The 26,269-nt window shown below is 39.4% G+C and overlaps 1 protein-coding gene across 1 annotated transcript in view; it reads left to right on the top strand.

Moving 5' to 3' along the window:
* ITPRID1 (ITPR interacting domain containing 1) overlaps nucleotides 1–26,269 on the top strand; it is a 112,177-nt gene that overhangs the window by 25,887 nt on the left and 60,021 nt on the right. Inside the window, 3 exon segments of the mRNA XM_057549649.1 lie at nucleotides 2,792–2,933; nucleotides 4,224–4,272; nucleotides 4,594–4,637. Coding sequence (XP_057405632.1) covers nucleotides 2,792–2,933; nucleotides 4,224–4,272; nucleotides 4,594–4,637 — 235 coding nt within the window.

Below are 26,269 nucleotides of genomic sequence, written 5' to 3'. Positions count from 1 at the left end.
TGGGAAGGCATCCACTATAACAGAGGGAACAAACGAGTTTTTCTTTACAAACCTGTCCCTGACCCTTGCTTTTAGCAAGGGTTCCCACTTTCCTTGGCAAGCTTTTTCCTGCTCTAAAGCCAAGTACAACTGAGCAGGCAGGGAGCGTATCCTCACTGGCTGTGCAAGGCTGGTGGCTGAGGTCACACATGCCATTGTAGAATGGAAGTTTGGGGATGTATGAATAAAGCAGCGCCTTTATCTAAAATCTGGATGACTTTACAGTGTTGTGTTTGAAAAAGTGGTAGCTAGGTGAAAATTCAACATTATAGTGCAGAAGCAGCAATTTGAGGACTGAACTGCTTGACAGCCCTTGCTCCCACTACAAAGCAAAATCTTTGTGCTAAACAGAAACTGACTTTCAGCTGAGGTCAGTGGAGGAGCAAGATTATTGGGGGAATCTTATTTTTTTGTAATACATTATTCTTTCCTTCAAGCCCTGATCCTTTATGGAGTCTGATATTTAATGAATGTTGTTGAGCATGATTTTGGAGGTTTCCTCCTTGTGAGATTTTGTACTGTCAGAGTTGATGCTTTTATTATAATTCACACATACAAGATACAAGGCATTACCAAAGAGAACTTTTTTTTTACTCAAAAATTAAACAACTAAAAATTAAATGTAGTTTCTAAACTTTATTTTGCCATGTTATGAATTCTAGCATATGAAATAATTCTGTAAATTTTAGAAATATAATCATCTTTGTATGATTTTTGTCTTATGTTATCATAGAAATTTTTCTAAACATTTATTTGCTCCCAGAAGATATTCCTAAAGTTAACTTTCTAAAGTTAGCTGGCTAAAAGACCTACCATTAGTATAGATATTAACTATCCACCCTTTGCCTTAAATTTTAATTAATTGAGATTTCTTAATAATTGCTTTTTTAAACATAAAATTAACAGTCATCACAATTAATTTTTGCAGTAATTTATTATTGCAACAGTAATTGTATATTTATACTTCAACTGAATGACAGAATTTTAATATATAAATCATATAGGAAGACCCTTATTGCCAATTGCACCTGGAATGCTCATCTGTAATTAAATGAAAATATTCAAACGTTTATAATAAATCTGAACAACTTGACTTGTTAAAATGCTGATTAGAAATGATTATCTACATGTCATGTGATCAGTAATTATGCATAAGTTTAGGGATGCAAGACATGCTGCTGAAGTAGGTATTTGACTATTCAGTCATTTCTCTAAACTTGGAAGAATAAACTAATGCAATTTCAAGTAGATGCCATGGAAAGAATTCAGTCACGGTTTAGTGGTTTTGAACTCTAGCTTTGCTACTTTAGTTTTGTACATATTTATTTAGCACCTACTATATGCTGAGAATTCAGTCAAATACTGACACATCAACTAGTAAGAAGGAGGCCTTTGTTCTCTATGTGCTGATAGTCTGGGAAGTTTACACAATTTACACAGCTTCTCTAAACTTCTGTCTCCTTTCTTACTCTGTGAGCCCCACAACTATATTAATAAAGGTCAAATGAGATGATGGGGACAGTCTGTATTTCTTGTGCCATGTAAATAATGTACTTATTAATATCCCAGTTGTTCCAACCATCTTACAGGGCAGATAGTGCAGCTTAATTGTCATGGGAACATGTTTAGGGTCCAGAGCCTGGGTTTGAATCCTGGTTGTTGTGTGACTTTGGGTAAGCAATTTAACCCCACTGCTCTTAGATTTACTACAAAATTGTGACAATTAGATTACTTCCGGACTTCCCTGGTGGTGCAGTGGTTAAGAATCTGCCTGCCAATGCAGGGGACACGGGTTTGAGCCCTGGTCCGGGAAGATCCCACATGCTGCGGAACAACTAAGCCCGTGCACCACAACTACTGAGCCTGTGCTCTAGGGTCCGTGAGCTACAACTACTGAGCCCACGTGCCGCAACTACTGAAGCCTGCACACCTAGAGCCCGTGCTCCACAAGGGAAGCCACCACAATGAGAAGCCCGCGCACCGCAACGAAGAGTAGCCCCTGCTCGTGGCAACTAGAGAAAGCCCACGCAGCAACAAAGACCCAATGCAGCCAAAAATAAATAAATAAATTCATTTAAAAAAACAATTAGATTACTTCCTTCATTGACAATTAAGTTAAATAATGGATTATAGAATTCAGCGTAGAATCTAGCACATAATAAGTATTCTTCTGCTGAGGTTAACAGTTATTAAAGTTCAGTGCAATTGATCCCCAGTTAAAAATAAGGGAATGCAGAGAGGTTATATAATTTATTCAAGGCCACACAATAAATTGCAGAGATGAGACTCAGCCAGCCCTCATTTTTTACATTTTGGGTCTCTAAACATATTGTTATAGATGTAACTGTTGGATGAATTTGAAGGATACTTATTACGTTAATCAATGCTTTTAAACTTTCTCCTTGGCTGGGTAGGTCCTCCAGTCCAATTTCTTTGCTTGCCATCCACATCCCAGACCACCAGATTGAATCCTCCAGAGTGTGGATGTGGCCTGGTGAAGGGTGAGACCACATTAGTCCTTGGTCTCCAGCTGCCTCTCCATTGAGAAAGAAACAATTATCTCATTGAGACAGGGACCTTGCTTGGGTAGGTGAGCCAGGCTCCCAAAAATTGTAAAGCTGGGTCCACTCATTGAATTGTGAATCCTGTCGTCCTCTCCCTCTCACTGAGCCAAGCCTGAAAGCTGAGCTCTTTGTGTCTAAACTGTTTGTGTGTGTTTTTTTAATTAGCTTGTTGAATTACTCTCTTAAAGATGGCGGAGAAGTCTCAAGGAGACCAGGAAAAGAGCAGGAAAGACATCCTGAGGTCCACCAAGAGGACATGGGCTCCCCTGGATGAGCAGCTGCCCCCTGGCTCTGAGGAGGAGAGCCACAGTCTCACCACCCCCATGCTGGGTGAGAACGGGCCCTCAGGGCTATTTGAATCCAACCTACTGTGAGTGGTGAGGGATATGGGGGCTTGGGGCTGGGGGCAAATGATTTTGGAACAAAGACTTGACTTTGAAGATACCAGTATTCCTGGCATGATACCAGAAACTTCTATGAAATGGGCACATCTGACTTCCCCTACAGACACCTAAAACACAGACCTTCTTGATGGAAACAGACCAACTAACGAATGAACTCTGCTTCCTTTCCACTCCAAGATCCCCTCATCCTAAGTCCCCAGGATCATAAAGCTATGTGGAGCCCATGCCAGAGACACAAAGCTTCTTGTAGGACATCAAACATTTTATTGAAAGGCTCTTATTTGCTGGGTCTTGCACAAGCTGTTGATAATAATTTTAATTGTATAAAGAGTAATAAGTAAGAAAACATTTCTCCCTTCACTATGATTTTTTGTTTGTTTGATTTTTTATGATGTAACTGTTTGATGGCTTTTCTTCTTTGCCCACCACCAATTTATTCTATCCCTTCACAGTATCTCAGTTGAAGACTAAGCACCTCCCATGTCTACTTGGCCTTTTTGGTTCACCAGACACCTTGTGAGGGGGTAATTCAGGTACCTCACTGCTTCGTAGGATAAAGTCAAAGAAAATAAGCCCAGAGTAACCTGTAACCAACCAGAATGGAAACAAATATTTACAGGAAAACTACTTTTATATCCTTTCCTTTTTGCCTGTTGACTATTTGTTGAGCCAGTGATAAAGATACACCTTAAAAGACTGGGTGCCTTTGGCAATTCTGGGACTGTAGTGCAATTTGCCCCTGGAATGAATGCAAATTTGGTTTCTAACCTGGCAGAGAACTCCTTGCAAATGAACATCACTGGCTAGCTGCCTTATGTAAATGTGATTCAGTAAGGAGAGGCTCCATGTGATTTATATCCAACAAGAGAAAGGCAAAAGTCTCCTATGCTTTTTCACCCTTTGTATTCACACCAGGTAATTTAAAAATTATTCTAACATCTCTTGCTCTTTGGTGATTTATTTTTTTCCTTTTCACATTTTTTTCTCTCTCTCTCTCTTTTTTTTTAAGTTAGTCTTCTGGCAAGTTTACACTTCATTTTCAGGAAAAACTGATTATGGAAAACCGGAAGTTTTGCCTTGGGGAAAAAATGAATATGCTTATAGAAACATGTGACTAAATACTAGGAAACAGACCTATTGGGTGGTGGCTGAATAACGGGGTGGGATCACTTTAGCTGGTTCTGCTTTGACTGACTGGTCTGTTTCTCATTAGTAGAAGATTCCAAACAAGAAAGTATTCCGCACTGGCTGGACTCTGGATTCTTGTAAGTGTTTCTTTATGCCCTTACGCATCCTTCTTGCAAAGATCCATGAAAACATTATGGGTAATCCTTCTGGGACAGGTGTGACATGTAGGGATTTTCATTTTAACTGGGTGTTTGAAGATTACTCTGTTATTGCAAAAGTTATATATCGGTTTAAAAGTACAAATAGAATAATATTATTTCAGCCCCCAGCTGTTCATTGGTTTCCAAAAGTCCTCTTGTAATAAAGCCTAACTGCATAACTCTGTTTAATTAAGGAGCAATTTAGCATAATTTATTTACACACATTGTTTGACTCACAATACTTTTGTTTCTTTATAGTGTCTCTGTAAATGAAAACCTTCAGCCAGTCATCAGCCACATTGGTAAGACCAGAGAACCCAGAAGCAGTTATGCTTTGTGGACCTGAGTAGGAGATGTATTAAAATGTTTGTGTGAATAAATCTTTTAAAAATGAGAATTATCAGAGGTTCCTAGAAATGGAAAAAAAAATCTCAGAAACCATTCAGCTCAATCACTTTCTTTAATATTTAAGGCAAGCTCAGAAAGGATAGATGTTATCTAGCAGCAGGTTGGGGGCTAGAAACAAGGACTCTTGCCATATCATTAGCTCAGACTCTAACAGAAAACTCGCTGGGTCTGTGAAGACGTTTTGCAAGGATGTAATTATGGAAATGAAATTGAAATTGTTTAATTTTTCCTCACACTGTATTGTACTTTTATTTCTAAATCTAGTTTCTTTCTATTCTTCAGTCTTAAAATTATATCCTCTCTTTCTAATGATGCATTTGTTCTCAGAAACAACAAGTGACTGAATTCTATAGCAAACAGTACAAATATGTATTTCCAAGGCAGAAAATGTATCACATTTGTTACTGAGATTTGATAAGAACATTACAAGAAGAAAAAGAAATTTAACTACAGGTCTTACAGTTTACATCTTCATTAAATCAAATACGGTATTTCATAGAATGTAAGACTCCTCAATCATAAAGTGCACCCACATTTTAAGTACCACTCCAATAGGAAAATAAAGCAACCATCCTTGTCATCCCTGTCAGTTATAACTAGGCATTATAGTAGGCAACATTGACTACTAGACACATCCTGATTTCATAGATGTTAAAATGTGAAAACAGTGTGTTTTAAAATTGATGTAATGCCATAAATAACGCATGTAAAAAGTGACATAAATAAGGAGTTTAATGATTAGAGGGAAAATTATTAGTCTAATTGCTACTTACTTGGCTGGTTTTAATTATTTCACTTCCTTCGCTGCCACTTAAATTAAGATTGACCATTGGCTACAAACCAGTTTAAATTTAGGAATTTTTACTCTAAAAATCTAGGTATATCGTTCAAATATCCTCCTTTGCCAAGCTTCTTTATTTTTTTTAAATATAAAAGTTCCATGATGCCAAAAATCTCTGAAGATGTTTGCCAATAAATTGAATTTAAGTACCTTTGTTCCTGACAGTTTATTCTCATGAAAAGGCAGGAAGTTAAGAAATATAGCCAGCATTTCATATCCCTCTGATAATTCATCTTGCCCAGGTTATAGTAGGAGGCCTGGCACCAGTTCTGGGGTTGTCAGTAACTATATTAAAAGCTTCACTTCCCAGAAATTAAGACAAATCATGGCCCTTCCTCCTTTGAATCAAGTCAATGAAGTAAAAGCGTGAGGTGAAGAGTTGGAGGAAAGAAGGGTAACAAGATGACTCTGAGATCAGACATGCACAGTTTCTATTTGCCAGGTCCTTTGTCTTTAGCGAAGTTTTTAATAATAATGGAATAGCTTCTTACAAGTTTAATTGAGCCTTCACTTTTACAAGGCCCTTCCTCATCTATCATATTTTAAACTCAGTAACCTGTGTGGTAGCAAGGCTGGTGTTCATGTGTGTTTGCAGGTGGAGAATCTGGGTGGTCAAGTGCCACGATTTTTAGTTACAGCTGGTTTGAGGTGGGTGGAGGGACCTGTGGCTGGGCATTCTCTCAGCCCCTTTGTGTGCTGGTTTTGCTGCAATGAGCTCAAGGCACCCTGAGTTTAGGGAAGCCAAGGACCGCACCAGGAAGTGGAAACTATAACAGTAGTAGCAGAAACTGGAGACCTGAAGGTAATGAGGGGTGTGTCAGAGAGAAAACTGTGGTGAGACAAAAAGGAACTGAAGAAGAGAAAGAAAAGTAGTCTCTGCTGGAGGGAAAATCCTGTAAAAACTCCCACAATCTCAGTATGATGTAGAGTGGTGCATTCGTTCCTAGGTAAGCCATAACCAATTACCACAAACTTGGTGGCTTAAAACAGAAATTGGTTTTCTCACAGTTGTGAAGGCTGAAAGTCTGAAATCAAAGTGTCAGCAAGGTTATTCTCTCTCTGAAGGTTCTAAGGGAAGAATCCTTCCTGGCCTCTTTCTTGTGGTTCCCATCGAACCCTGGCATTCCTTGACTAGTAGCTACATCATTGCATGCTCTGCCTCTGTTTTCACATGGCTGTCTTTTCTCTGTGAGTCTTCTCTATTCTCTTAAGGATTCCAGTCATTGGCTTTAGGATTTAAGGCTCACCCTTATCCAGTATGACCTCACCTTTACTAATTGTATCTGCAGAGAACCTATTTCCAGATAAAGGATACATTCTGATATGAAATTTCAGATACTGAAATGAAATTTGAGGGGGATACTATTCAACTGACTACAAGTAGAAATCACTCTGAGGCTGGTTTCCCTCAGTGATCATTCTTAGGCTTTATACATTAAAGTAGTAACAAGATCCAAGTGACTGCTCATCTTCCAGGTGACCCAGTACCTCCCATGGAGGTACCTCTAGTAGACCTCAAATAAAATGAAGAGGTGGAATAAGGCTTCAGTGGCCCTATTGCTGATTTCCTGCTATGTTTTGAGATGGCCAAGGTCAGGTCTTGGCTTCTAATGGTGATTTTTTTGGCTTTCATACTGCTCTGCAGCTACCTAAAGTCTAATATTTTTTTAAGTCTAATTTTTATTAAACTGGAATCTGCTTGGCGTATCTTGTTCACCACCATTATGCTAGGTAGAGCTCCCAGAAGGGAATGAAATTAGTACATGTGGAGGGCACACAGCCTAGGTACTTTTTATGTATATTATCTCATTTACCGGAACCATCTTCTGAGGTGGATATTATCATTATTAACTTTTGCAAAGAGGAAAATGAGACTCAGAAAGGTTAAGTAACTTGCCCAAAGTAACCCAGTTAGTAGATAAGTGAGTTGAGATTTGAACATGGGTCCCTCTGACTCTACAGCCACGTTTCCTCTCTAGAGGACTATAGTATAATTTACTATCCGTGTTATGCATGGACACTCCTGGAAGTATCCTGGGAGGAAAGCTCTGCATCAGTGTCCCTGCTAGAAAAGTCAAAGCATGAAGAATGTGGGTCAGTTCACTGGCATCTACTTCTCCCTCCAGGTCTTCTGACTCTTGTGCACCAGCTTTTACGGCCACAACTCAGTCCTCTTGAATTTAAATGTTTTGAAGTAGGACAACGCTAATTTTTTTAATGTCAGTCAAGTATCATTAGAAATGCAAAATGGCCACATCTGGATCTTAAAATAAAAAAGATGCATCAAATTAGTTTTCTAGAAAGTCATAAGAAGCCCATTCTACCTTAACTCCAGAAATTTTAAATTATAAGAAACTAAACTCTTGGAAAATTGACATGAGTGAGATACTAGCGCTTAAGAGTTGGAAAATTCCATGGTTATTGTTTTTTTTCCTGAGGTTCACTAGGCTTCTGATCCCTATACATTTCAGTCTCAAAATTATAATTAGTAATAATTAGTAATTATCATATATCGATTGCCTGTTGCATATTTTAAAAATATTATGAAGTATTTCTCAAACAAGGTGATTGAATAACCTCATTAAATATTGAAGAAACAGAGACTCAGTAAAGTTAAGAGATTTACCTAAAACCACATAAAGCCAAAGAGGTGGACACATGATTTGAATTCTGTTTGATTTCAAAGTTCATGCTCTTTTTACCAGAAACCAATATACTGCATACTGGTGTAAATCCATGGCCATTAATTTTATCCCTAGCTTTTCCTTATTTCTGTGAGCCAAGCTTGGATGGCAAAAAGGGACACTTCCATTTAAGGGTTTTTTTGTATTGATAAAACCTTATTTCATTTACACTTGAGGTACATAAAGAAGATTTAAATATTATTAATTAAAAATAATTGTAGAGAGGGCAGACAGCAGAAGCAAGAAGAACTACAATCCTGAAGCCTGTGGAACAAAAACCACATTCACAGAAAGATAGACAAGATGAAAAGGCAGAGGGCTATGTACCAGATGAAGGAACAAGATAAAACCCAGAAAAACAACTAAATGAAATGGAGATAGGCAATCTTCCAGAAAGAGAATTCAGAACAACGATAGTGAAGATGATCCAGGACCTCGGAAAAAGAATGGAGGCAAAGATCGAGAAGATGCAAGAAATGTTTAACAAAGATCTAGAAGAATTAAAGAACAAACAAACAAGGATGAACAATACAATAACTGAAATGAAAAATACACTAGAAGGAATCAATACCAGAATAACTGAGGCAGAAGAACAGATAGGTGACCTGGAAGACAGAATGGTGGAATTCACTGCTGCAGAATAAAGAAAAAAGAATGAAAAGAAATGAAGACAGCCTAAGAGACCTCTGGGACAACATTGAACACAACAACATTCACGTTATAGGGGTCCCAGAATGAGAAGAGAGAGAGAAAGGACCCGAGAAAATATTTGAAGAAATTATAGTCGAAAACTTCCCTAACGTGGAAAAGGAAATAGCCACCCAAGTCCCAGAAGCGCACAGAGTCCCATACAGGATAAACCCAAGGAAAAACACGCCAAGACACATAGTAATCAAATTGGCAAAAATTAAAGACAAAGAAAAATTATTGAAAGCAGCAGGGGAAAAACGACAAATAACATACAAGGGAACTCCCATAAGGTTAACAGCTGATTTCTCAGCAGAAACTCTACAAGCCAGAAGGGAGTGGCATGATATACTTAAAGAGATGAAAGGGAAGAACCTACAACCAAGATTACTCTACCCAGCAAGGATCTCATTCAGATTCGATGGAGAAATCAAAAGCTTTACAGACAAGCAAAAGCTAAGAGAATTCAGCACCACCAAACCAGCTCTACAACAAATGCTAAAGGAACTTCTCTAAGTGGGAAACACAAGAGAAGAAAAGGACCTACAAAAACAAACCCACAACAATTAAGAAAATGGTCATAGGAACATACATATCGATAATTACCTTAAATGTGAATGGATTAAATGCTCCAACCAAAAGACACAGGCTTGCTGAATGGATACAAAAACAAGACCCATATATATGCTGTCTACAAGAAACCCACTTCAGACCTAGGGACACATACAGACTGAAAGTGAGGAGATGGAAAAAGATATTCCATGCAAATGGAAATCAAAAGAAAGCTGGAGTAGCAATTCTCATATCAGATAAATAGACTTTAAAATAAAGAATGGTACAAGAGACAAGGAAGGACACTACATAATGATTAAGGGATCAATCCAAGAGGAAGATATAACAATTATAAATATATATGCACCCAACATAGGAGCACCTCAATACATAACGCAACTGCTAACAGCTCTAAAAGAGGAAATCGACAGTAACACAGTAATAGTGGGGGGCTTTAATACCTCACACCAATGTACAGATCATCCAAACAGAAAATTAATAAGGAAACACAAGCATTAAATGACACAATGGACCAGATAGATTTAATTGATATTTATAGGACATTCCACCCAAAAACAGCAGATTATACTTTCTTCTCAAGTGCGCATGGAACATTCTCCAGGATAGATCACATCTTGGGTCACAAATCAAGCCTCAGTAAATTTAAGAAAATTGAAATCATATCAAGCATCTTTTCTGACCACAACGCTATGAGATTAGAAATGAATTACAGGGAAAAAAACGGGAAGAACACAAACACATGGAGGCTAAACAATACTTTACTAAATAACCAAGAGATCACTGAAGAAATCAAAGAGGAAATCAAAAAATACCTAGAGACAAATGACAATGAAAACATGACAATCCAAAACCTATGAGATGCAGCAAAAGCAGTTCTTAGAGGGAATTTATAGCTATACAAGCCTACCTCAAGAAATAAGAAAAATCTCAAGTAAACAATCTAACGTTACACCTAAAGGAACTAGAGAAAGAAGAACAAACAAAACCCAGAGTTAGCAGAAGGAAAGAAATCATCAAGATCAGAGCAGAAATAAATGAAATAGAAACAAAGAAAATAACAGCAAAGATCAGTAAAACTAAAAGCTGGTTCTTTGAGAAGATAAACAAAATGGATAAACCATTAGCCAGACTGATCAAGAAAGAGAGGGAGAGGACTCAAATCAATAAAATTAGAAATGAAAAAGGAGAAGTTACAACAGACACCACAGAAGTAGAAGTACAAAGCATCCTAAGAGACTATGACAAGCAACACTATGCCAATAAAATAGACAACCTGGAAGAAATGGACAAATTCTTAGAAAGGTATAAGCTTCCAAGACTGAACCAGGAAGAAATAGAAAATATGAACAGACCAATCACAAGTAATGAAATTGAAACTGTGATTAAAAATCTTCCAACAAACAAAAGTCCAGGACCACATGGCTTCACAGGTGAATTCTATCAAACATTTAGAGAAGAGCTAACACCCATTCTTCTCAAACTATTCCAAAAAATTGCAGAGGAAGGAACACTCCCAAACTCATTCTATGAGGCCACCATCACCCTGATACCAAAATCAGACAAAGATACTACAAAAAAAGAAAATCACAGACCAATATTACTGATGAATATAGATGTAAAAATCCTCAACAAAATACTAGCAAACAGAATCCAACAACACATTAAAAGGATCATACACCATGATCAAGTGGGATTTATCCCAGGGATGCAAGGATTCTTCAATATATGCAAAACAATCAATGTGATACATCATATTAACAAACTGAAGAATAAAAACCATATGATCATCTCAATAGATGCAGAAAAATCTTTTGACAAAATTCAACACCCATTTATGATAAAAACTCTCCAGAAAGTGGGCATAGAGGGAACCTACCTCAACATAATAAAGGCCATATCTGACAAACCCACAGCAAACATCATTTTCAATGGTGAAAAACTGAAAGCATTTCCTCTAAGATCAGGAAGAAGACAAGGATGCCCACTCTCAGCACTATTATTCAACATAGTTTTAAAAGTCCTAGCTGCAGCAATCAGAGAAGAAAAAGAAATAAAAGGAATACAAATTGGAAAAGAAGTAAAACTGTCACTGTTTGCAGATGACATGATACTATACATAGAGAATCCTAAAGATGCCACCAGAAAACTACTAGAGCTAATCAATGAATTTGGTAAAGTTGCAGGATACAAAATTAATGCACAGAAATCTCTTGCATTCCTATACACTAATGATGAAAAACCTGAAAGAGAAATTAAGGAAACATTCTCATTTACCATTGCAACAAAAAGAATAAAATACCTAGGAATAAACCTACCTAGGGAGACAAAAGACCTGTATGCAGAAAATTGTAAGACACTGATGAAAGAAATTAAAGAGGATACAAGCAGATAGAGAGATATACCATGTTCTTGGATTGGAAGAATCAATATTGTGAAAATGACTGTTCTACCCAAAGCAATCAACAGATTCAATGCAATCCCTATCAAATTACCAAAGGCATTTTTTACAGAACTAGAACAAAAATTCTTAAAATTTGTATGGAGACACAAAAGACCCCAAATAGCCAAGCAGTCTTGAGGGAAAAAAACGGAGCTGGAGGAATCAGACTCCCTGACTTCAGACTATACTACAAAGCTACAGTAATCAATACAATATGGTACTGGCACAAAAACAGAAATATAGATCAGTGGAACAGGATAGAAAGCCCAGAGATAAACCCACACACATATGGTCACCTTATCTTTGATAAAGGAGGCAAGCATATACAGTGGAGAAAAGACAGCCTCTTCAATAAGTGGTGCTGGGAAAATTGGACAGCTACATGTAAAAGAATGAAATTAGAACGCTCCTGAACACCATACAGAAAAATAAACTCAAAACGGATTAGAGACCTAAATGTAAGACAAGGCACTGTAAAACTCTTAGAGGAAAACATAGGAAGAACACTCTCTGACATAAATCACAGCAAGATATTTTTTGATCCATCTCCTAGAGTAATGGAAATAAAAACAAAAATAAACAAATGGGACCTAATGAAACTTAAAAGCTTTTGCACAGCAAAGGAAACCATAAACAAGACGAAAAGACAACCCTCAGAATGGGAGAAAATATTTGCCAATGAATCAATGGACAAAGAATTAATCTCCAAAATATATAAACAGCTCATGCAGCTCAATATTAAAACAACAAACAACCCAATCCAAAAATGGGCAGAGGACCTAAATAGACATTTCTCCAAAGAAGACATACAGATGGCCAAGAGGCACAGGAAAAGATGCTCAACACCACTAATTGTTAGAGAAATGCAAATGAAAACTACAATGAGGTATCACCTCACACAGATTAGGATGGGCATCATCAGAAAATCTACAAACAACAAATGCTTGAGAGGGTGTGGAGAAAAGGGAACCCTCTTGTACTGTTGGTGGGAATGTAAATTGATACAGCCACTATGGAGAACAGTATGGAGGTTCCTTAAAAAACTAAAAATAGAATTAACATATGACCCATCAATTCCACTACTGGGCATATACCCAGAGAAAACCATAATTCAAAAAGACACATGCACCCCAATGTTCATTGCAGCACTATTTACGATAGCCAGGTCATGGAAGCAACCTAAATACCCATTGACAGACGAATGGATAAAGAAGATGTGGTACATATATACAATGGAATATTACTCAGCTATAAAAAGGAACGAAATTGGGTCATTTGTAGAGACGTGGATGCATCTAGAGTCTGTCATACAGAGTGAAGTAAGTCAGAAAGAGAAAAACAAATATTGTATATTAACGCATATATGTGGAACCTAGAAAATGGTACAGATGAACCGGTTTGCAGAGCAGAAATTGAGACACAGAAGTAGAGAAGAAATGTATGGACACCAAGGGGGAAAAGCAGTGGGGGTGGAGGTGGTGATGTGATGAATTGTGCGATTGGGATTGGGATTGACATGTATACACTGATGTGTATAAAATGGATGACTAATAAGAACCTGCTGTATAAAAAAATAAATTAAATTAAATTTAAACAAAATTAAAAAAGAAAAAAAAACACATTAAATAGTTTGCTTTTAGTATAGAAAAAAAAATGTAGAGGAAGACATATAAAACTATTCTGAAATTAACCTATAGATAACTCCTATAACTCAAATTTGCCTCAGGTTTCACAAGTTTGTGGGTAAAAATTAAATTATAATGAAATTAGTACCCCAAATTTGATAGATTATTGCCTCCATCCTGGTGACACAGGGTCTATTGCAAAGCATCGCCCGTAAGTATTTCTGGGATTCATCAGAAGATGCCTCAGACGTTTTCATGAATGAGTTGATTTCCACTGTCACTGCTTCTACTCCAACAGATTCCCCTGGGTGTCAACATATGGACAATTCATATTTCATCACTCCCTGAGCATCAGTTTTTCTTTTTTGGGTTTTCTTTTTTTTTTTTTTAACATCTTTATTGGAGTATAATTGCTTTACAATGGTGTGTTAGTTTCTGCTTTATAACAAACTGAATCAGTTATGCATATACATATATCCGCATATCTCTTCCCTCTTGCATCTCCCTCCCTCCCACCCTCCCTATCCCACCCCTCTAGATGGTCACAAAGCACCGAGTTGATCTCCCTGTGCTATGCAGCTGCTTCCCACTAGCTAGCTATTTTATGTTTGGTGGTGTATATATGTCCATGTCACTGTCTCACTTTCTCCCAGCTTACCCTTCCCCCTCCCTGTATCCTCAAGTCCATTCTCTAGTAGGTCTGCATCTTTATATGATGTATCACGTTGATTGATTTGCGTATATTGAAGAATCCTTGCATTCCTGGGCTAAACCCACTTGATCATGGTGTATGATCCTTTTAGTGTGCTGTTGGATTCTGTTTGCTAGTATTTTGTTGAGGATTTTTGCATCTATGTTCATCCATGATATTGGCCTGTAGTTTTCTTTCTTCATGACATCTTTGTCTGGTTTTGGTGATGGAGTGATGGTGGCCTCGTAGAATGAGTTTGGGAGTGTTCCTCCCTCTGCTATATTTTGGAAGAGTTTGATAAGGCTAGGCATTAGCTCTTCTCTAAACGTTTGATAGAATTCGCCTGTGAATCCATCTGGTCCTGGAAGATTTTTAATCACAGTTTCAGTTTCAGTGCTTGAGATTGGTCTGTTCATATTTTCTATTTCTTCCTGGTTCAGTCTTGGAAGGTTGTGCATTTCTAAGAATTTGTCCATTTCTTCCAGGTTGTCCATTTTATTGGCGTATCATTGCTTGTCGTAATCTCTCATGATCCTTTGTATTTCTGCAGTGTCAGTTGTTACTTCTCCTTTTTCATTTCTAATTCTATTGATTTGAGTCTTCTCCCTTTTTTTCTTGATAAGTCTGGATAATGGTTTATCAATTTTGTTTATCTTCTCAAAGAACCAGCTTTTAGTTTTATTGACCTTTGCTATCGTTTCCTTCATTTCTTTTTCATTTATTTCTGATCTGATCTTTATGATTTCTTTCCTTCTGCTAACTTTGGGGTTTTTTTGTTCTTCTTTCTCTAATTGCTTTAGGTGTAAGGTTAGCTTGTTTATTTGAGATGTTTCTTGTTTCTTAAGGTAGGATTGTATTGCTATAAACTTCCCTCTTAGAACTGCTTTTGCTGCATCCCATAGGTTTTTGGGTCATCATGTTTTCATTGTCATTTGTTTCTAGGTATTTTTTAACTTCCTCTTTGATTTCTTCAGTGATCTCTTGGTTATTAAGTAGTGTGTTGTTTAGCTTCCATGTGTTTGTATTTCTTACAGATTTTTTTCTGTAATTGATATCTAGTCTCATAGTGTTGTTGTCGGAAAAGATGCTTGATACAATTTCAGTTTCTTAAATTTACCAAGCCTTGATTTGTGACCCAAGATATGATCTATCCTGGAGAATGTTCCATGAGCACTTGAGAAGAATGTGTATTCTGTTGTTTATGGGTGGAATGTCCTATAAATATCAATTAAGTCCATCTTGTTTAATGTATCATTTAAAGCTGTGTTTCCTTATTTATTTTCATTTTGGATGATCTGTCCATTGGTGAAAGTGGGGTGTTAAAAGTCCCCTGCCATGATTGTGTTACTGTCGATTTCCCCTTTTATAGCTGTTAGTATTTGCCTTATGTATTGAGGTGCTCCTATGTTGGGTGCATAAATATTTACAATTGTTATATCTTCTTCTTGGATTGATCCCTTGTTCATTATGTAGTGTCCTTCTTTGTCTCTTGTAATAGCCTTTATTTTAAAGTCTATTTTGTCTGATATGAGAATTGCTACTCCTGCTTTCTTTTGATTTCCATTTGCATGGAATATCTTTTTCCATCCCCTCACTTTCAGTCTGTATGTGTCCCTAGGTCTGAAGTGGGTCTCTTGTAGACAGCATATATACAGGTGTTGTTTTTGTATCCATTCAGCCAATCTATGTCTTTTGTTTAGAGCCTTTAATCCATTTACATTTAAGGTAATTATCGATATGTATGCTCCTATTACCATTTTCTTAATTGTTTTGGGTTTATTCTTGTAGGTCTTTTCCTTCTCTTGTGTTTCCTGCCTAGAGAAGTTCCTTTAGCATTTGTTGTAAAGCTGGTTTGGTGGTGCTGAATTCTCTTAGCTTTTGCTTGTCTGTAAAGGTTTTAATTTCTCCGTCAAATCTGAATGAGATCCTTGTAGGTTTTTTTCCTTCATCACTTTAAATATGTCCTGCCACTCCCTTCTGGCTTGCAGAGTTTCTGCTGAAAGATCAGCTGTTAACCTTATGGGGATTCCCTTATGTGTTATTTTTTGTTTTTCCCTTGCTGCTTTTAATATTTGTTCTTTATATTTAATTTTTGATAGTTTGATTAATATGTGTCTTGGCTTGTTTCTCCTGGGATTTATCCTGTATGGGACTCTTTGTGCTTCCTGGACTTGATTAACTATTTCCTTTCCCATATTAGGGAAGTTTTCAACTATAATCTCTTCAAATGTTTTCTCAGTCCCTTTCTTTTTCTCTTCTTCTTCTGGGACCCCTATAATTCGAATGTTGGTGCGTTTAATGTTGTCCCAGAGGTCTCTGAGACTGTCTTCAATTCTTTTCAATCTTTTTTCTTTATTCTGCTCTGCAGTAGTTATTTCCACTATTTTATCTTCCAGGTCACTTATCCGTTTTTCTGCCTCAGTTATTCTGCTATTGATCCCTTCTAGAGAATTTTTAATTTCATTTATTGTGTTGTTCATCACTGTTTGTTTGCTCTTTAGTTCTTCTAGGTCCTTGTTAAACGTTTCTTGTATTTTCTCCATTCTATTTCCAAGGTTTTAGATCATCTTTACTATCATTATTCTGAATTCTTTTTCAGGTAGAGTGCCTATTTCCTCTTCATTTGTTAGGTCTGGTGGGTTTTGCCTTGCTCCTTCATCTGCTGTGTGTTTCTCTGTCTTCTCATTTTGCTTAACTTACTGTGTTTGGGGTCTCCTTTTCGCAGGCTGCAGGTTCATAGTTTCCGTTGTTTTTGGTGTCTGTCCCCACTTGCTAAGGTTGGTTCAGTGGGTTGTGTAAGCTTCCTGGTGGAGGGGACTAGTGCCTGTGTTCTGGTGGATGAGGCTGGATCTTGTCTTTCTGGTGGGCAGGTCCACGTCCGGTGGTGTGTTTTGGGGTGTCTGTGGCCTTATTATGATTTTAGGCAGCCTCTGTGCTAATGGGTGGGGTTGTGTTCCTGTCTTGCTAGTTGTTTGGCATAGGGTGTCCAGCACTGTAGCTTGCTGGTCGTTGAGTGGAGCTGGGTCTTGGCGTTGAGATGGAGATCTCTGGGAGATTTTCACCATTTGATATTACATGGAGCTGGGAGGTCTCTTGTGGACCAGTGTCCTGAACTTGGCTCTCCCACCTCAGAGGCACAGCCCTGACACCTGGCTGGAGCACCAAGAGCCTGACCTTCACACGGCTCACAATGAAAGGGAGAAAAAAAAGCGCGAAAGAAGAAGATAAAATAAAGTAAAATAAAGTTATTAAAAAAATTATTATTAAGAAAAAATATTTTTTAAGTAATAAAAAAATTTTTAAAAATGGACAGACAGAACCCTAGGACAAATGGTAAAAGCAAAGCTCTACAGACAAAAATCACACCAGAAGCATACACATACACGCTCACAAAAAGAGAAAAAGGAAAAAAATATGTATATCGTTGCCCCCAAAGTCCACCTCCTCAATTTGGGATGATCCATTGTCTATTCAGGTGTTCCACAGATGCAGGGTACATCAAGTTGATTGTCGAGATTTAATCCGCTGCTCCTGAGGCTGCTGGGAGAAATTTCCCTTTCTCTTCTTTGTTCACACAGCTCCCGGGGTTCAGCTTTGGATTTGGACCCGCCTCTGCGTGTAGGTTGCCTAAGGGAGTCTGTTCCCCGCCCAGACAGAACGGGGTTAAAGGAGCAGCTGCTTCGGGGGCTCTGGCTCACTCAGGCCGGGGGAGTGAGGGGCACGGATGCTGGGCGAGCCTGTGGCGGCAGAGGCCGGCGTGACATTGCACCAGCCCGAGGTGCACCGTGCGTTCTCCCGGGGAAGTTGTCCCTGGGTCACGGGATCCTGGCAGTGGCGGGCTGCACCGGCTCCCGGGAGGGGCGGTGTGGACAGTGACCTGTGCTCGCACACAGGCTTCTTGGTGGTGGCAGCAGCAGCGTTAGCGTCTCCTGCCCGTCTCTGGGGTCCGCGCTGATAGCCGCGGCTGGCGCCCGTCTCTGGAGCTCTTTTAAGTGGCGCTCTGAATCCCCTCTCCTCGCGCACCTTTTGGGAGGCCTGAGGTCTTCTGCCAGCATTCAGTAGGTGTTCTGTAGGAGTTGTTCCACATGTAGATGTATTTCTGATGTATTTGTGGGGAGGAAGGTGATCTCCGTGTCTTACTCTTCCACCATCTTGAAGCTCCTCCCTGAGCATTAGTTTTTCTTGTGCTCCTCTGGGTACTGCCTTTGAGTCCTTATAGTGCTCTAGTTCTTGCAGAATTTGTAGAAACACTCTTTTCTATTATACTGCATGTAGGGATCTAGGCAGCATGACTAGTGTTCTGTGTCACACAAAACTCATGATGGAAATAAACTTTCAGCTTCTTCCTGCAGCCCATATCTCTCCTTGAGCCTTAGACTTAGTCTGGAGACTAGAGAACAAACATGCTATCAACTTCATTTCCTTGTCCATAAGCACACAACACTTCTGACAAATTCCCTTTTATTCCATTCTTCAGTTATTTAACAAATATGTATAGAATGCCTCCTCCAAACTAGACACTCCATTAAGATTGGAGATAGCAAAGAAGAAAGATGCAGTGGAGATAGACACAATAAATAAATAAATATGTAATATGCCAGGAGTATAGATGGCCAGGGAAGGTATCTTAGATAAGGTTACCTGTGAGCAGCTACCTGAAAGAAGTGAAGTTATCTGACATTTGCTTATCTGTAGGATGAGTTGCTCCATGCAAATGACACAGCATGTGCAAAGGCCCTGGGGTGGGAATGTACCCTCTGTATTACAAGAACAGCAAGGAGGCCTGAATGGTTGCAGCTAAATGAGCAAGGGATACAGTAAAGAGCTATGAGTTCAAGAATTATTCAGAGGCCAAATAATTTAGGGCTATATGTATCCCTGTAAGTACTTTGACTTTTATTCTGAGGGAAAAGTGAACTTTTAACATGTTTTATACAAAGGAGTGGCATAGTCTTGGTTCTTTTTAACAGGACAGCTCTGGCTGCTACTTGGAAAATAAACTCTGCTGGGGAAAATTTTGAAGCAGGGAGCTCAGTTAGGAGGCTAAGGAAATAATTCAGAGGAGCGAGGATGGGGGCATAGACCAGGGCAGTAGCAGTTGTTGCAGAGAGAAGTGCTAGATTCTGGATATATCTGGAATATAGGCAGGACAGGATATGCTCATGGATGTAGGGTATGAAAGAGAGAGAGAGAGAAGTCAAAGATGAATGCGGTGGATTTTGCACAAGTATTTGGGAAGATGCATCGTTATTTATTGGGATTGCAAGAACATGAAGGGTCAGGCTGGCAGTAAGAGATGCAATTTTAGGCATGCTATGACTCAAATACCTAATAGATACCCAAGCAGATGCTAGTAAATAGGTATACATTAATACGAATTGGAAATACAAATCTAGAGTTCAGGGGAAAGTCCGGGAATAGATAAATGTTTGGGTCGAGTTGGCATATAGATGATGATAAGCCAGAAGTCCAAATAAGATCACCAAGCAAGTGCACAGAGACAGAGAAGAAGTCAGGAAGATATGGAAAAACCAGCAAGGGAGGAGGAAAATGAGTAGGTCATGAAGTAAAAAGAGGACCAAGAGAAAAGTGTCTGGAAGATGAGTGAAGTTAGGGTATCAAGGAGGGAGTGATCAACACTGTCAACTGTTGTTAATGTGTCGTATATGATGAGGAATGAGAATTGACCGTTAGGTTTGGCAATTAGGTCATTGGTGACCTTGAAAAGAACTATTTCAGAGGAACAGTGGAGGAGAAAGCCTGATTGTACTGCTTTCAAGTGAAAATGGGAATAGAAGAAGTAGAAACAGAAAAGTATTTGGAGGAGTTATGAGGTAAAAGGGAGCAGTGAATTAAAATGACAGCTGGAGGAGAGGTGGAGACAAAAGATATTCTCTTCCGGGAATGAGAGCTATTGAGGCAAGGTGTATTGGCTGATGGGAATGATGGGAATGATCCAGTGGCCAAGAAGTACTGAGGTGGTCGTGGCACCTTCCCCTGGCTTCCCAGAGCCATTGGCAGAGCCTGGGTCTCCGCTCTGGGACCTTGCCTCCTGGGGCTTTGAGGTCTCTTCCACTGAAACATCGCTTACCCAGGATTATTTACCAATAGAAGTCATTTGGGCTTCTCTTTGTGAAAAATAACTTCCCTTGCTCCTTCCTTCCATATGAACATCAAAACTGTAAAAAGTTGGACAACTGCCCATACGGCTTGAATCCCAAGTCTCACTAATGCACTTCACAAAGGTTTCTCACCTTCTGCCCTGTCTTCTGACAAACGTTAGGGTATCTTAGCTGAGTGGTCTGACAGTCTCCTTTTGATATATCTCCAGGATACATGTGCTCAGGACAGGAAAGAGCCTCATGGGCATCGTTCAATTTCTTTCTCTTTTCCCTTTCCAAGAACCACCACCACTGGGTGCAGATTAACTCCTCTTGGTCACCAACTTCACAAGCAAACAAGTTTGATTCTTGGTTTGAGCTCAGTAAGGATCCACAGACCTTCCTATAATCACAAACACAATAGGACATTCAGAGCCTCTTTGGGGTCAGCGGTGGTACTAAAGGGATCAGGTCATGGATGTTAAATTTCCTCTTCTCAGGCTGCTGACTCATTCCTAATCCCAGGTTTCATATTAAAATTGTGTATAAGAAAGCCTGGAGAGAGGAGCTGGACTGTGGCAAACCCATTCCCACCACCAGAGAACAAATGCAACATCGGCTCTGCCTGACTGTGGAGCATACCATCCTGATGCTGCAAGGGCAGACGCATACATTGAGTGCATGTGTCAACATGTGGGTTTATATCATGTGTGCTTGTTCAACAACACATCCACGCATAACTGCGAGTGAAAAGACTAGAACGATCTCCTACAGCAAAAAGACAGTTTCTATCAAAGTTCTGCTTGGTGCCATTGATTACTTGACGGGTGGTTAATTCGTTTGTCCTTTTTAATATTTAGACATTTCTTCTCTGATTCTCAGAGAGGTCCCTGAAGAGTAAACTTACCCCTTTCGGGGACTTCCCTGGTAGCACAGTTGTTAAGAATCTGCCTGCCAATGCAGGGGACATGGGTTCAAGTCCTGGTCCGGGAAGATCCCACATGCCATGGAGCAACTAAGCCCACATGCCACAACTACTGAGCCTGCGCTCTAGAGCCTGCGAGCCACAACTACTTAGCCCACATGCCACAACTACTGAAGCCCGCGCACCTAGAGCCCATGCTCCACAACAAGAGAAGCCACCGCAATGAGAAGCCCAAGTACCGCAATCAAGAGTAGCCCCCGCTCGCCACAATTAGAGAAAGCCCGCGCACAGCAACGAAGACCCAACACAGCCAAAAATCAATCAATCAATAAATCAATTTTTTAAAAATTATTAAATAATAAGAACTTACAAGATCAAGTTCTAAATTTGTTGTCTATATTATAAGAATGTTTATAATATGAAAGCATAATGTTTATCAAATGGAAACATTCAAAGCAGAGAACTATGCAAGGTGGAGAATGCAAAGATGTAGAATATATGACTCCTGCTCTCAAGTATGTCACTCTGACTTTCCAGGACCATTACAATGTGAATATAACCTGTTCCAATTTTCTACAAGACTGTCTAGTCTTATCTCCTCTCATTATACCTAGTTCTTTCTCTTTCTTCATCCAGTTCCTCCTGTCTTAAAGTCTTTCCTGTTCCGTTTACCTCTTGCCCTTCTTTTGAGACTTTACCCAAGTCCCATATTCTCTGTAAGGCCCTTCCTGACACCTGCACTAAGAGACTCAGTCTCTCTTCTGAACATCAGTGACATCCATCATGGGTTCTACCCATATGACACTTGGCCTGTGCTGCCTCAAATTATTAGTATATGATCGGCCTCATTAACAAAATTGTAAAGGCCACTGAGGCAAGAATCATCTCTAACACATCTGATTTCCCTAAAGCTAGTCAACAAAAAGATCTTAGTAAAACTGGTCCATAATAAACATGATTTAGTCAGATTGGGCAATCTTCAAAAAAAGGTGAGACTTGAACTAGTCAATCAAAGAGAGATATGGTTTTGAAAAAACAAAGAGACAAAGCAAGTGGAAGTCATTTCCTGGAAGCAATAGGAGCTTGAATAAAGGCACAGAGTGAGAAGCAAACAATGTGTGCAGGAAAACATATAGGGTGATAAGACTAGAGAAAAGGTTTCATGCTAAGGAGCAAAGGGAGACATGTTTCTGTTAAATAGGGTGTGGTCAGGTTATAAATGCCTTAAAGTCCAGAAAGAGGGAATCACGCTTGACATCTTAGGACAGGGATGGCAAAGAAGTGTCATCTCAAGTTCCAGCCAAAGGATGGGTAGTTACAGCTGGGGTCTGTGTTGAGTAGAACTGTGAAGCCATATCTTTGTTCACCTGAATAAAGGGTCATGAATAATAAGTAATAACTCCACAGGTGCAGCACTGGGGAATTGAAGCAGGTGTGTTTCACATTTGCCATCTCTATTGTAATGAGTTATGAATGGTTTCTAAGAAGAGAGATGACAGATTCCAGTGTTTATCCTGGCAATGGAAAGAAGGTGCACCCTTTGGGAAGAAGCTATTATGACCTCAGGCTTGGGGTGATGAGGGCTTGGGCTGGGTGTCAGCAGAGGAATAGAGAAGAAGAGTCCACAGCATCTGGAAAATAAACAGCTATCTGGGTTAACAAGAGCAAAGCATCACAACTGGCTTTAAAGTTCTGAGCATGAGGGTCAGGGAGAATGTCAGAGTCTCTTTTTTTTGTAAGAATATAGTTTAATAAATTGCCAACTGAGACAAATAAACCCTGCTGACTGCCTCTACTACGTGTCTTGGTCATGCAGGAGTTAAATATACAGAAAGCTGCAGAATGCTATTATTTTAGAGCCCTGTGAAAATGCAATTTGATTAGTCTATTGGACGATATTCCAAAGAACCAAATGTCTTCCATGAATCAGTCAGAAATGCTTAGGAAAACCAAAATAAAAAATGCTTTCCAAGCCAATAAAGGTGCTAATTAGTGCCTTCTGCATATCTCACTACATCTTCTCCAGTAATACATTTTGCAGGGTTAAGTGCAGTGTCTGCTGCTTCAGATGGCAGAAGTCCACCTAACAGTAGGGAGGGTGGCTGTGGACTCAAGTATCTAAAAGGGAATCAGAACTGGCGTTTTAACCCATGCAATGGGATGTATTGAGTAGAGCAGGGAATTTTTTTTTTCTCACTTTAATTTTCCTTCAGACCAACCCTTAGGAAACTTGAGGATAGGAGGACTTTAATTTTTTCTCTCTTTCTTTGTTCCCTCAATGCTTTTAGAGAGTAAAATCTGGCTTTAAAAACCTAATAAGAGTGCTATCTTGGAAGGACAAAGAAATGGAGATAATATCAGAGCCAAGCACCCAGAGAAGCCAGTGTGGATTTGAGGAGGCTTAGCAGGCAGGCTTATGTGGTGAACACAGGTGCATCTGTAAGGATCCCACCTTCTACCTGCAGAAGCTTGGGGAAATCCGGGGTAACAGGAGCAGTTTGTTTGTCCCATGATGGCATTCCCTAGGTGTCAAATTTGTGCCCTGATCAGAGGTCACAGACTTAAATGCTTCTGTGAGCCTGGCAGGCGGGCAGACTGCAGAGAATTGCAGAGCGCATCACCTCCAGCAGATGTTGCCCTGAAGAGACCTGAGCCAGGGCTGCTGGATCTTCTGGGTTTTAACAAAAGCTTAGGAATACCAATGCTGCTGAGAACTGGGCTACCAGCTTCAGGTTCATTATTGAAAACAGGCAAAGAAGCAAGGGCCTGACCCTGACCAGCTTGTCCTCAGGTTCCAGGAAGTTTACCTTACAAATTAACAAAGTGGAAAAAAAAAAAACTAAAGTAAAACCAAAAAAACCTCAAACAGGCAAGGAATAATAGTTTCACACTGTCCTGTGCAAGACTCAACTGTCAGCGTCCAACACTGGGAAGGCCAGTTCCTGTTTCCACAGTCATCAGGAAGTGAACACGTAGTAACGCTGAAAATGCCCCTTGGTCTCCCAGGACTCAGGGTGTCCAGGGAGTGAAAAATGGAAATGAAGCAGTGAAGCTAATTAATTTTTGATAATTATATTACAATTTTAAAAATCACGCTTGTCTTGTGAGTTTAAAAAATTATATCGATTTTCCCTGGCTACATTTTCTCCAGAATCTAAGCTTGGCAGCAGAGAAGGCTATGTGTCTATATTGGATAGAGATAGACATTTGTGTCATTTTAAACAAGATCAAAAAGAAAGAGTATAAAGAGTCTAACAAAAGATGTAAAAGCTATATCTGTCTATCAGTGAGGGCGAGATTCAGGTGAGGGGGGTCAAACATCCTGCCCAGCCCCTAGCTGTCAGCGACGGCTGGGCCTTACGGGGCCCGCTGATGCTAAAACTGTGTAAGGCTTTCATGTGTGTCATCAGAACAGAAAACAACGCCACGGTGAACTAGCCAGGTCCACTTTGCACGTTCCTTAGAAAATATGTTTCCTTCAGGGGCTTCTTCTCCCCTTTGAGGCTGCCCTTGGTTTCCTGGCAACCAGATTGCTCCTGAACCTGGACGGCAGAGCTGCAGGGTGTGATCCGTGGAATGTGGCTACTAGATCTGTGTGGGCACTAGAATCTCATGAAGAAGCCCTGAGTGAAGGGATGTGGAATTTTATGGATGACTTAGATTTTCTGTGGGGCTAGGGTTTTTGAAAACTCAACAAGACTGTGCTAACTCTTTTCATCAATATCTGAAAATGGTTCATTTCCTCTCTGACAGTTTGAGCAATTCACTGTGGTCACAATGCCAGACCCCTGGCCTGGACGTATACATCCGTTCACATGTTCTAGGAAACCCAGAGCAATAGCAGACAACCAGAAAAGACTGAGGCAGTGGCGAGAGTGGCAGTACTGGCAGACTATGAAGCCACATGTCCTAGAACCCCGGAGTATTTTATGCAAGAGCTGCTCAGAAATTCCAGAATTCTCTGGATGAGCTAACTAAGCACAAATGGAGCCTGCCTTTGTGAGATACATGCAAAGCAATAGATGGAGATGGTGGGGGCAGGGAGAAATAGACAAAAAATTGCTGAAAATGATAAATATTTATTTAAACCTTCCATTTTGGGCAACCTATTATTTAATTCATCAAGTCATTACAACATGACTGCCAAAAAATTATACTGTGCTTGCATCTATAACATGATTAATAAAGTGGCAAATAGGCTTTCTCCCATGTGACAACTTCAATCAATTGGCATTGGCTTTATGATTTGAGAAGCTTTGAGACTGAGTTCAGTGAGCAAGAGTGCTGCAGTGGATTAGCAATGCCTGCCTAGGTGAGAGATTTGGTGTTGAATAGATGATGTGTTTCAAACTCTGGATTGTGGAGGTGACTGACAGAGTGAAGGAAGAGCTAAATGGGAGACCACTCTGCCCAGAACAGCACTCCTTTTAGCTATTTAAATTACTAGAAATTTGCAAAAGAATTCCTCACTAAAACCCAGTTTTAAAACTACTGATGTAATGGGCAAAAGACTGGAGTTTGGATTCTAAGCTCATTTCTAAATTGGTGCATAAGTTTGAGTCAGATATTTTAACTTACATGAATAACTGTCACCAGATACCGCATAGCACATTTAATAAATGTCACATTTGTATCATAATAATGGTCATTCACCTTGATATTCCATCCTTGGTAGTGGCTCCCTATAATGTTCTATGAAGCAGTTTATTCTAAACTCATAGTTTATTCTAAACAAAGGATGAAGTTTGTTTATTCAAAAAAAAAAAAAAGCCACTCATGAAGTTTACTCTACACAAAGGATGGCATAAAAGCTTCATCTCATTCAATTCCTGACAATTTTGAGAGCCTATCTAGGCTCTATGAGAAAGTGATGTAATTGATTAATGATGTCTGCTATGAGAGTGAGATTGAGAGTGGTAGCATGGAGATATATATACTTTATTTTTAAACCTTTATCAT

Source organism: Balaenoptera acutorostrata, chromosome 7, assembly GCF_949987535.1.
Source record: "Balaenoptera acutorostrata chromosome 7, mBalAcu1.1, whole genome shotgun sequence".
Taxonomy (NCBI): Eukaryota; Metazoa; Chordata; class Mammalia; order Artiodactyla; family Balaenopteridae; genus Balaenoptera; species Balaenoptera acutorostrata.
The sequence above is the reverse complement of the archived record's forward strand: the minus strand, read 5'-3'. Positions and strand labels throughout refer to the sequence as shown.